We start from the raw sequence: 12,483 nt of genomic DNA on the forward strand, positions 1-12,483 counted from the left end.
GTTAGATTTTTTTCACAGCATTATGCAGCTTTCAGAAATATATTCTGAGGTTTGTCCCGAAGTGAGGTTTATGAAGGATTGTAGTTTAACCTGACCTGTGTGCCTCTCCTCCCTCCATGGAATGTAAAGTAAGTGAATTATAGTGCACTCTGTCTTTTGTAACTATTCTTTCTTTACCGTGATCATGAAAATCACAAAATGTGTGAGTGCAGAAATATTCGAAGTTATGTTTATTTCTAATGGAAAGCAATGCAGTTACTTGTAAAATAGGAGAAAATAAGTTTTTGAGTTGCAGTTTATTTTGCATGTATTGTTTAATGATGAGTTTATCCTGTTGGATAGAGTCAAAACAGATGCATTGTTTAAGATGTCATTTTATCTTGAGACTATCTAAAATGGCCACTATGTATTGTTAAAGAGTAAAATGGCAACTGATTCCCTTCTCTCTTTCTGTTTTTACCAGGCCAGTCATGACTGAGTTATATTGAGCTTAAGAATTGGGTCTGCTTTGAAGTGGCTTTTAGTAAGTCACCTTATGTGGGTAAAGACTGTTAAAACAAATATATATGGAATTGTGATCTCTGTGTGATTTTATGAATATTTTCAATGTTGTGGATTCTGATGTGATAAACAATGAGTTGTCATATCACCATTTGAATATGGGTGGTGTGAGTCAGGGCACGGCTATAAAGCCCATTTAGAACATAACACAGGAATGTACGGTCTGCCTCACACGCTATAATTGGCAGTGAGGTATTAAGTGTATTGGTGCATAGAAGTGTCTTTGTATGATATCTTTGAAACACAAGCCAATCATGCTTTTGTTTCACAAAAAAAAAAAAGGTTTTATTGCAGTTGTTGATTTAGTAAAAGAAGTTTTGTTATGGTGGCATTTTTTCCCCAGAGACTTTTACACAAAGTTCTTAGTGCAAATTATTGAAAGTGACATAATTGCGGTGACATTCTGCAAAATTTTCAGTATGTAGCAGTTAACTTGGCTTTTCTGGTTTGTACAATATTTGAGACAGTGGATCTCACTAAGTATATAGGCACTTTTATTTGAGTTTAAAAATCTCAGTGTGTAAAACATCATAGCAGTAGTAGACTGTGTGTTGGAAGGTTTGTGACCAGGCCTTGTTGGCAGAGCATCAGTGGGAGCCTCTGGTGACCATAGTCTGTCTGTAAGGAGCTGCACCCATTCCTGTGGGTACTTCACTTCCTTCTCACCTAAGGTTTGGTCAGTGTGCTTGCTTGTTTTGTGGGTTTTTTTGTCAAACCACTTATTTTGAACCTGCTCCTCCCTGGTTCTGTGGCCCTTGTGGAAGGTGTGGAATGCACAGGTGCTGCTTGGCCTGCTGAGTCACCTCAGAGCTAGCACCCATGCTCTGCGTTTACCTCCTGAGCATGACCTTTTTGGACACTGCACTTTGAATTTGTGATGTGCTGGACTGTGTGTTCTGGGCCTCTGATGTGCTTCCCTTCATCACCTGCAATATTTCTGGCATTGGCGCACTCACTGACACGAGAACTAGTGTCAGACTGACAATATTATTATGATGCAATGAAATACCTTGCTGTAAGGCAAGAGAACACAGTGTTGTGGGACTCTTCCATAGTTTGGGGTCATAAAGTTGTTACAAATTTCACTTGGTTGTTGAGAAAAACTGCAGCATATTTTTACCCAACTTTTTTTTTCCACTGTGTTAGAGGTAATAATTGAAATAAGGAAGCAGTACATGGGAATGTAGAAGTTAAACTGGAATTTTGGAGATGAGTTTAGTGTTTAGATGTCTTCAAAACATAGTTCATAGTATTCATACATCCCAGCTAACGTTGATAGGATAAGAGTAAGAAAAGGGTTTTTCTTCTGCATTAAGGTACATTTCTGTGAAGGTTTTGAACATGGATTAGGTAGGTGATTGACTGTAAAGAAATTTCAACTTGATATATTTGAAAATTATTTGATTGTTGTTTCCTTCAGTAAGTATTCTTTTTTTTTTTTTTTTTAGTGTTTCTATATGTACTAAACATTAGTAATTTTTTTCCCCAAAAAGACAACATTTTTTCTGTGTAAAGCTTCGCATAATTCCCTTCTTTTTTCCTTTTTACTGAGAGATTACTTTCTGTTTTCATTGGGTTAAGTTGCATTAATGGTGATTATTCACCATTGGAAATTCTGGGAAAATAGCTGGAGTTTCAGGCAAAGCATAGAGAGGAACTGACATAAATCACTACACAAGGAAAATTTTGAAAAGTAATTTTCTTCCTAGTTTTATTTAATGATTTTTCTCTTTTACAAATATGAGAGGTTAAAAACCAGTCATGGCAGTTCATAATTATTGACTGACAAAATAATTCCAATTTAACAAATGTCTCACTTATACTTGAGGTTAAAAAGGATATGGATCTGCTGTAACTGGTATGGGCTTTTTAGTCACAGAATGCATTAGGTCTACAGTGTAATTATTGCTGATCCTGTCTAATGACTGTTTTGGGGATTATCTCTTTTGGAGTTAGCCATCTGCTGTGGTTAGAGTGATTAAACATAATTAAGGGTTAACTTAGTTTGAAATCAAAACTATGTATGTCTCTAGGAGAAGAATGTAAATTTCTTCCATTCAAAATAATTCAGAAATACCAATATTGCAGTTCTCTATTAAAGACATTAAAAAAGCAGCTAAAATAAAGTTTGAAAAAGCACCCTCTCAAAAAGACTTCCCAGACACTGAAATAAAAGGAGCAGGGTGGGGGTGAGACAGAGAGAGGGGAGCCTTAAAAGGGCAGCTTATTACTGTTCTCCCAGTTCTTATTTGATCAAACAGATGGCTTATGTTAGTTAAAAGCTTGCAAGTATAGCTATATTTACTTTTCTGTATTTAAAAAGTATTGATTTGCCAAGGATGTCTTTCTTTTTATGACTCAAGCATGTATTGCTTGTAGGTGGTTCTTAACTGTGCTTATTTATAAAATACTTTAGATGCTCACATCTGAGCAACTCCAGGCGTGTCAGCCTGACCTCAGTGCCCAGGAAGGTTATGGAACGGATCATCTTGGGTGCGGTCACGCGACGGCACATGCCGGAAACCAGGGGAGCAGGCCCAGCCAGCAGGGCTTTAGGAGAGACAGGTTCTGTCTGACCAACCTGATCTCCTTTTATGACCAGGTGACCTGCCTAGTGAATTAGGGGAAGGCTGTGGATGTGTCTGCCTGGACTTCAGCAAAGCCTTTCATACTGTCTCCCACAACATTCTCCTGGAGAAACAGGCACCCATGGCTTGGACAGGTGTACACTTTTCTGGGTTAAGGTCTGGCTGTATGGCCAGGCCCAGAGGGTGGTGGTGGTGAATGGAATTACTTGCAGCTGGGGTCAGTCACCAGTGGTGTCCCCAGGGCTCAGCACTGGGGCCAGTCCCGTTCAATATCTTTATCAGTGATCAGGAAGAGAGGATCGTGGGCACCCTCAGTAAATTTGCGGATGACGCCAAGTTGGGCAGGATTGTTGAAGGTTAGGAAGGCTGTGCAGAGGGATCTGGACAGGGTGGATTGATGGGCCAAGGGCAGCTAACTGAGGTTCAGTAAGGTGAAGTGCTGGGTCCTGCATTTGGATCGCAGCAATCACCTGCAGTGCTCTAGGCTGGGGGTGGAGTGGTTGGTAAGCTGGAAAAGGCCCTGGGGGTGCTGGTGGAAGTGGCTATACATGAGCCCAGGTGGGCAAGATGGCCAAAGGCACCTGGCTTGTATCAGTCCCATCAGGACCAGGGCAATGGCACCTAGTTGGCACTGCTGAGGCAACTCAGGTGCTGTGCCCCGTTCTGAGTCTGTCACGAAAAGGAAGACACTGAGGGACTGGAGCTGGTCCAGAGACTGAAACAGAGCTGAAGAAGGGGCTGAAGCACCAGGAGCAGCTGAGGGAGAGCTCAGCCTGGAGAAGAGGAGGCTCCTGGGAACTTTCTCCCTCTCTACTCCCTGACAGGAAGGTGTAAGCAGGTGGGGGTCAGGCTCTGCTCCTAGGGGACAGGGACAGGACAAGAGGGAATGGCCTCAGGCTGTGCCAGGGGAGGCCCTGGCTGGACATCAGAGGAATTTCTTAATGGAAAGGACAGTCAGGCACTGGAAGGGGCATCCCAGGGAGGTGATGGAGTCCCCATCCCTGGATCTGTTCCAGGCACGGCTGAATGTGGCACTAGCACTAGTGCTCTGGTCTGAGTGATGAGGTGGGGGTCAGGCACAGGTTACACTTGATGATCTGGAAGGTCTTTTCCACCCATTTAGGTTGGATTCTGTGATTTTATGGTAAAGACTTATTTTAGTGTTTTATTATTACACACAGCATTACAGTTTCTTTTTTTTAGAAATTTGAGCGGTCTGGATGTTTTTGTGATGGAACATAAAATATGAAGTTTCAATCCTGAGTTTCAAATGGAGTGTGTTAAAGTTTTACGTACCTTTCCTTTTACAAGGAAATACTGTAACAATACCATTTTGATTTGTTTCTAATTCCCCTTATGCTCTCTGTAAATATAGTGACTTCGCTGTAGCCATAATTAGAACAGTACCAATATACAACAAATTTTAATTTGTAAAAGGCTTACTTGTTAGCCTCAAGTAACACTTTGTCATAATAATTTATGTCTATTGATGTCTATATACCAAACATAGTAAATCTTTTTACTGTGTCTTTGCAAATGCTGTGAACTTAAGTCCGTAGATGCAAACTAAAACCACAGTCCCTTATGAATCAGATTTTTGTTAATTATTATCCTTCAGAATAGTTGTAAAAGTTAATGGACATATATATGTAATAAACACTATATGCAGTATTTTCCAGTGACCTACCTCCACTGATGAGCACATTAGATTGATTATAGTTGCCGATTGTTAAAAATTAATTAGGTATTCTTTAATTGGATGAAAAAGGTTTAACTGGAGAAAAGTATATATTTAGGAGTCCTGAGTGAAAAAATTAAAATGTTTAATAACATTTTCCCTTCATAAATTTTCTGAAGGAGGTAGTTATGTTACTTCTACTACTGGTCTGGAGGAGAAGGTCATACCCCTAATATTCAGTACAGTAGTAGATACCTTTTCTGGCGCCCTGTCAGTGTAAGTAGCTGATTTTTCTGTGTTTGTAGAAAAAAAAATAGTTCTTTTCTGCATGTGTGAAATTGCAGCCCTCATTCTAGAGAAGCTGCAGACTGTATAGAGGAAGCTTAGATTAAATAACAGAAAAGTGGTCTCTTTAACATTCAAGAGAAACTGAACCTTCTCCAATAGTGATGTAACAGATTCAGAGGAGAAGAAGAAAAGCAAAGGCTGAAAAGCCTCATCCCCTGCTCCTCCTCTAACAAGCTGGGTGCATACCCATAACCATGAACTATTCATACCTGGAACAGACCCCAGCCCCTTTATAAGCTTCCTACAAGTCATTACCATCAAGCTAGCTAGTCTAGTCAGTGCCCCCTACTGCAAAAACTGCATATTAGGGACAATACCAGAGCTATTTCTGGATAAGAAAATAAACTTAGGGACCATAGAGTATTAAGACCTCAAAAAAACCTAGGGACCAGAAACACATGCAAGCCTCCACCCCAAGAGACATTATGAATTCAGAAAACATGGCTACTAACTGCTCTATACCAACACAGAGTAATTGCAACCAAAATGCCAACAGAACAGGTTTTTTCCACTCTCTTGAGCTGCATTTTGGTGCCAATTATTTGTCTTGGTTTAGGGTAAATCTGGGAGAAAACTTTCAAAAGGGAGCCCCCCCAGAAAGCCAACCCAGAGCCCTACCCCCCAACTGGTTCAGGAAAGAATTTTCTCAGACAGAAGTGGGAAAAAACTGTTTATTTAGCAGGCAAAGCGCTCCCTAGCACTCAAAATGAACAGTACCAGATGACAAAACTCCTTCACTGCTCTGAAGAGATGACAAATTCAGAAAGTCTCTCTGATGGGTGGTGGCTCTGTTATTAATCCCTCCGGTGCTGGGAAAGGCTGCAGAGTAGGCCCTGGCAGGCTGCAAACTGCAAGCTCTCCGTTGTTTCCTTGGGTCCTGGTCTGGAGCAGGTCTGAATGATTCCAAAAAAAGGGAAAGAAAAACAGTCCAGGGAAAACTTGGACTGCCTCAGCTAGCTAAACTAACTAACTAAAAAGCAAAAGGAGGGTGATGTTCTGCCCCGTCCGTACCCAGACATCAACAGTGCTCCAGCAGACTGTGGAAGAGGAATCCAGTCTCTGTTAACAAAACTGTGCTTCTTCTTCCCACCTTCACTCTCATCCAGTCTTGAGGGCACAGAGTATAATATCCAGCATAAACAGAACACACGGTTGGGGATACAATCATCATAACATGACCCTAGGACATTGATTCATGATAAATTGGGCTGTAAAGAGTAAAAGCAGTGAAGTCTTTAGGTGCTGTTGAGGGTGGAGTGGCTGTTTGCAGTTGGCACAGAGGATAGGCAATTCTGTATGATGGACTGTATCTCCCGTGTTAGCAGTTTTCACTTTCCCAAAGTAGTATGCTTTGTTCTGCTAGCCTGCAAAGCCTGGAGACTTCCCTCATGCATAGAAATTGCAGTGTATAAAAACTATTAGTGACAAGGAATGAACAATTTAGTTGAAATGGGCACAGTGTTTCTTCACAGTATTTTGTGCTTCTCCACTGATTTTGCTTTTTAAAGTAAAACTTTTTTTAAAAGTGTTTGCTGTGGCTTTTCAAATTTCATTTTTACTGTCTGAAACAAACCAAGGATCTTTCTGGAGAGGCAGGTAACAGGTTTTATGCTGTCTTTCCAAGCGTGCATTTGTGAAGTCACTGTTTAATACAGCTTTGGATCAGAAGTGCTGTTTAACATACCAGTTTTCTAAGTTGTTTAAAATAGAATTTAGAAAAGTGTGTCTTTCTTGTGTACTTGGCATTCTGCTTTACAAGTACTGGGAATGAGATTTTATAAGTTGTTTGATTTAGGTTCACTTTCACCTGAGGTTTACCCCTCAGGTGTCAGGTGTAAATCTGAGGAAGGGTGTTGCCTATGTCCATGCAGGAGACTCCATGACAGGAACAGGTTTCTTGGAAGTTTCCCAGTTAAGAGTTCAGTGTGCTTAGTCTCATGGCATTTTTAATAGTGCAGGGACTTTGGAATTTTTTCCCCACCTTATTTATACTGTGATCTTGACTCACCATCATCTGCTGCTGTGGCAGATTGAGTCAGACAGTCTGTTGATGCTGCCGCCACTGTGAAAAGACATCATTGGCTTGGCTGCACTTCTTAAGTATTTGAGAAACTACTTCACAGAATATGTTGAGTTGGAAGGGACCCACAAAAATCATTGAGTCTGACTCCTGGCCCTGCACAAGTCCATCCCCAAGAGCCACACGATGCACATGATGTGCCTGAGAGTGTTGTCCAAACACTTTTTCTAGTGTTTTCAATAATAACGTTACTGTCCATTTCTCTTAAAATACACATGCTTGTTCTGTGAAATAAGTCTGGTGACTTTTGGTTTAGACAGTTCATGGCACAGATAAATGTCTTATTTTGTATGAAACGCTCACCAGGAAACAGCACCACAATGAAAAACTCCTAGCAACTTTCAGGAGTTCTTGTGTTTATACTATCTCACTGTAATTGCTGGGTTTTTCCTTAAACTGAGAGTCTAAATATGGACATTTCGGCATGCAATACCAGTTCTTTAAAGTTGGCTGTCTGAAAAGTTGTTTGCTGAAAGCAGCAAAGAGCAGGGTTGCTCTGCAAGGAGGGGTAAGCTGGCAGTTGAGGATTACACAGGTGGGGCTTTTGCCTACTCCAGCACAATGCTGGTCACAGGGTTAGACAGGATAGTGGAATATGTCAGGCCCAGCATCCATCCAGCTGCCTGATCAGAAGTAGCAGAAAATGGGAGCTGATGTCATCCTAGAGGGCAGCTAGAACATGTGATGTAGCCAAGATGCAGGGGCACAGGCAGGCTGCAAGAGCGATGGGCTGGCTCTGGCAAGGGCTGAGGGCTCCCGCCGGAGCTGAAGTGGAGCTCCTGAGCACAGGGTTTGGTAGAGGCATTCAAGTTGAAATGTGGTGTAACTCTGAATGGCAGTACCAAACTCCCACAGAGCTGCAGCTCTGCTGAGTTCCCTGACAGATAGGGAACTGTTAATGGGATGTACCTCTCATGTGAAGGTCTCTTGGGAACCTCTTGAGAATTTAGTGCAGATCCTGAGACACAGTCAGCACAGACAGTCCCATAGTCCCTTGTGGCTTCCTTTGCTGCCATAGAAGACAGATATTTATCTTCTCTCTTCCAGATATGGAGTCTGGAGAGCGGTTAACGTCATCATCAGTCTCCTCTACTGCAGCTGCTTCCACTCCAGCATCTTCTACACCGTCGGTAACTTCAGAAGTATCGAAAGGTGGCCTTTCCTCTGGAGCCGCGACACTGAGCTCCACAATCAACACATGTGGTAAAAATTACTCAAGTCTACATTGCAATATAATTTTAGTGTTTGTCAGCACTTGTAATTATTATTACAAGTCAAATGTAATAAGGTTGCACAGATGCATCCAAGAAAAATATCTGAGCTTTTTGGTTTTGCCAAGCAGCATTCATTTGCTGTGAATACATTTTACATAGTACTTATTGAAGGAATTTAATTAATTAAAAATTACCTCCTTAAAATGTGGAAAAAAAAATTCAGTTTGCAAAGCTGCCTTGAGAGCGAGGATCAAGTAAAGGTTTCATCTAGCAAACTCTGCGCCACTTTCAGATTAAGTTGTAATAGTCAGCTTCTTGAACATACATCTTGTTCTCAGCTTTAAAGCCCAGCCGATACTGTAGTTTTACATTTGGATGAGCAGTTTCTTCTAAAGGAGCTTGAAATAGAAAAGATAAATTTCACAGTGTCACAGTCTTTGGTAGTCTTGATTAGAGTGAAATAACTTACCTTGAATCAGAAATATATATGGAAGATTTCTGCATGCAAGAATCTAATTTTTGTGATTGAAACTCCTATTTCAGCTGAACGATGCAAACGTCATCCACAGAACAAGGAATTGGTTAACTCTTTCCTGCTGTTTCTCACTTAACTGTTCATAAACAGATTTTTTTTTGCAGAACATTGCTTCTGTTAGCCTGATTCTTAAGTGATATATGCTAAATAGGAAGTTTTTTCAGCTTAAATTAATGGTAATCCTCTGTTTTCAGAAAAAACTCTGTTCTTGCAGCAAAATGAGCAAAAGTAATTCTCCAAACTGATACAGCTTGATAATAAGTGATGAGTAGATTCCAAGTTCCCAATTTCATCCTGCATTTGTTCATTTGCAGCTGCCCCAAGAAACTGAAACCAGAGTGTCTCCAGACCTAGAGTTATGTCTCAACTACTTATTTTAATTTCTCTAAAATCAGCCAGAAAATTCTTCACTAAAACTCTTCTGGAATAAATAACGAAGTGTTTCATTTTTCAGTGCCCTACTAAAGATTCATCTCCGAAAGAATTTTTTGTCTATATTCATTAGCCCATGCTACTTGAAATGGGTTTCTTTGGTGGTTCCTAGAATGTATCAGGAGTTAATTTCCATATGGCTATGAATGTCTAGTCCTAACCTGAGGATTTCTGTGGCTCATTTAGCTCTCCTTGCTGCTTTTGCTGTGTGCGTATTACATCATGTAATTCTATATCTACCGTTAAGGTTTATAGGATGCATATTGGTCTGCCAGTGGCATATTAGGGATGTATCTGGTCTGCCAAAATACAGTAAGACTGAAGCAGATGAATAATGTAATAAAGATACTAAACTCTCAGTTTTGTTCTTCATTAGGAAGCACAGGTGGTACTTTACTAAAGGCCTTTTAAAAATTCTGTTATCATCTTTTATTTTTAAAAAAGTGTAATTTCTGTCTGATAGCTAATAGTTGAAAAGACTGATAGTAATTACCAGCATTCTTTTTATTTTGATGGTCAGATTGTTTGCCTGGCTGCATCTGATGTTTAAGAACATATATAATTTTTCAAGGACACTTTATCTTCCCAAAACTAAGCTGGAATGTAGTTTACTATCAATACCATCAGATTTATTTATGTCTGTTTCTCTGCTGTCACAATGCACTGTGGTTACTGTTATATCCACTGTGAAAAGGTTCCACGGAAGTGTTTATGCTTCCAGCCAGCTGCTCTGTGGCCAAGATAGACTATATACTAGCCAGTTCTAAACTGTGGCGTTCTTCACTCCTGTAATATTTAAAAAACCCAACTATGTCTGACAAACAGATAATTGAATTATCTTCAAATTTAAAAATGCATTTTTTTGTATCTAATAAAATATTTTTTTAAGAATGAGCAATTATTCTTACTAAGAGAAGGTAATGTATCTTAATGCATGAGATTAGAGAGGTTCTTTTTAGCCCAAAAAGATCTCTTTATTTTCTTTGCAGCAATCAGTAGTCTTTTAAGTAATCTCTGCAATAAACTTGATTGCATACTCTGTCAGGTGCCCATGATAGATGATGAGTTAGAACTGGGAGTCTTTATGCTTTGCCAGGGAAATAAAATACAAGTAAATTATTTTGGCATATTCCCAGGTCAGAAAGACAAAGCACCTGTGTGAAACCATTGTGGAATATATCACATACTGTTAGTTTAATTGGTTAATTTGCACTAGTTCCTGAATAATTAAAGCATTCTAATCAAGTAAACAGATATTTTATATGATTTCTTCTTACTCACCCATTGCTGAAAATAAGGTGCATTGGAAAAGTAAATTGCCTCTGGAAAAAGGTTTACATTCACCCTCGTGAGAATCAACTTTGGAAGAATAGAAATCAATAGCTTTTTCTCTAAATAAAACCACAATTCAGTGTTTTGTCTTTATGAAAAACAATAATACTAGTGTGTGAAACCATTCTAAGCTGAATGTTTTAAGCTGTATTATTTTGATGTTATCAGAGCTGGAAGGTCTTTAATTTTTATTTTTCAAAAAAGGGAAGTTCATTAACTTTTTATTAAATAACAAAACTTTTTTTTTCTCAGACCAGAAGCTGTTGTTGTTAAAACAAAATTCTTCAGTCTTATTTGGAGTTCCCTATTTCTCTTTAATGAGATCCATAACAATTTTAAAATTGTGTACATAAATGCAGAAAGTCATTCTTTGTTAGGAAGAGACCAGCATTGTTGAAATGTATTTTGCCCTTTGGAATAATGCTTTCAGTCATTTATCTGTGCAGTGGCTAGTAGAATTTCAAAAACTGTGCTCAAAAATATTTTACCTATTTAAAAGTAAGCCAAGAATGTTAAGGAGTGAGATTTAATATGAAATTTAGCTATGTGGAGCATGTTTAAAGTAAGTTAGTAACTTGGACAGTGAACACTAAAATAGGAAAATTAGGAAATACTATAATTAATTGGTAAGCAGACTGTTAGTATTTTTGTGAGATAAGAAAGAGGGGAAGTGTCATTACAGTTCAGTGTGGTGTTATGAGACTTTTACCATTTTTTGTCGGTGTTTCATTTCTTCCATGTGTTTAAATGTGTATTTTAAAATGGATGGCTTCTCTTTCCTATATACATGAGATAATGGCTTAGATAGCACATTTAGTGTGTCTTCTTTCAAGGTTGTAATAGTGTGTAGTATAGAGTACAGTTAGCTGCACTTTCTGTATGATGAAGAAAGTTGATGAACAATCTCAAAGATTTTTTTAACTTGAAAAGTCTTCGAAGTAATATGAAACTTTGCAATGCAAAGTTGCTCATCAGCATGATTGAGAATCACCAGTGTGTTCTGTGAGGGAGAGGCATTGTGGAAGAAGACACACAACTGAGGTTTGGGTTGGTTATGGTTGTTTTTTGGGTCGTTTTTGTGATTATTTACAAAGTGATGTAAAAGCCATTGGAACTAAATTCAGCGAATGTTGACCTGAAACATGATGCTTTTAAACTCGTGTCAGAAGCTTAGAGAAACACTCTACACATCACCTGCAATAGTTAGCATCAATTAAGTGAAAATCCCTTCTTGTCTTGGAGGAAGGAAAAAAAAGGGCACCCGAACCAGAAATGGGAAATGAGTAAGAGGAATTTCCCTGCACTGTCTGTGTAGTATTCCCATTATGTGGCCTTGTAGTTGCTAATAAATGAAAAATCCTAGTGAATGCCCTTGTGTTCCTAACACCTAATAGGATGAGTTACTACGGTCAGGAACTCATTACAGAATTATTCCTTATATACACAAACACAGTAATAATGTTTAAAACGTGTGGAGGGAGAAGTAGGATTAGTAAGATAATGGTTTGTGTGTGGAACTCCACCAGAAGCATGGTCAGTGTGCAGAGGCCTTTGTTGCTAACGGGAGTCTTCTGGAAAACAGGGAATGCTTGGTCTTTCTTATGCTGTCCTTTTTGATGTGAATGCTCTTTATATTAAAGGATGACACCCATGAATTTAATGTTCTTTGATGTCAGTCTTTTCCTGCTTTTTATCTCCATTAGGGATTTCATTGT

The 12,483-nt window shown here is 39.2% G+C and overlaps 1 protein-coding gene across 17 annotated transcripts in view; it reads left to right on the top strand.

Moving 5' to 3' along the window:
* The window catches only part of BAZ2B (bromodomain adjacent to zinc finger domain 2B), a 113,106-nt gene that overhangs the window by 44,951 nt on the left and 55,672 nt on the right, over positions 1-12,483 (top strand). For all 17 annotated transcript variants that reach the window (XM_050976940.1, XM_018911199.3, XM_050976941.1 and 14 more), the window contains exon 2: positions 8,303-8,458. In XM_050976940.1, the coding sequence (XP_050832897.1) occupies positions 8,305-8,458 (154 nt within the window). In that variant the 5' untranslated portion in view covers positions 8,303-8,304. The remainder of the gene's footprint in view (positions 1-8,302; positions 8,459-12,483) is intronic.

This window comes from Serinus canaria, chromosome 7 (assembly GCF_022539315.1).
Source record: "Serinus canaria isolate serCan28SL12 chromosome 7, serCan2020, whole genome shotgun sequence".
NCBI lineage: Eukaryota > Metazoa > Chordata > Aves > Passeriformes > Fringillidae > Serinus > Serinus canaria.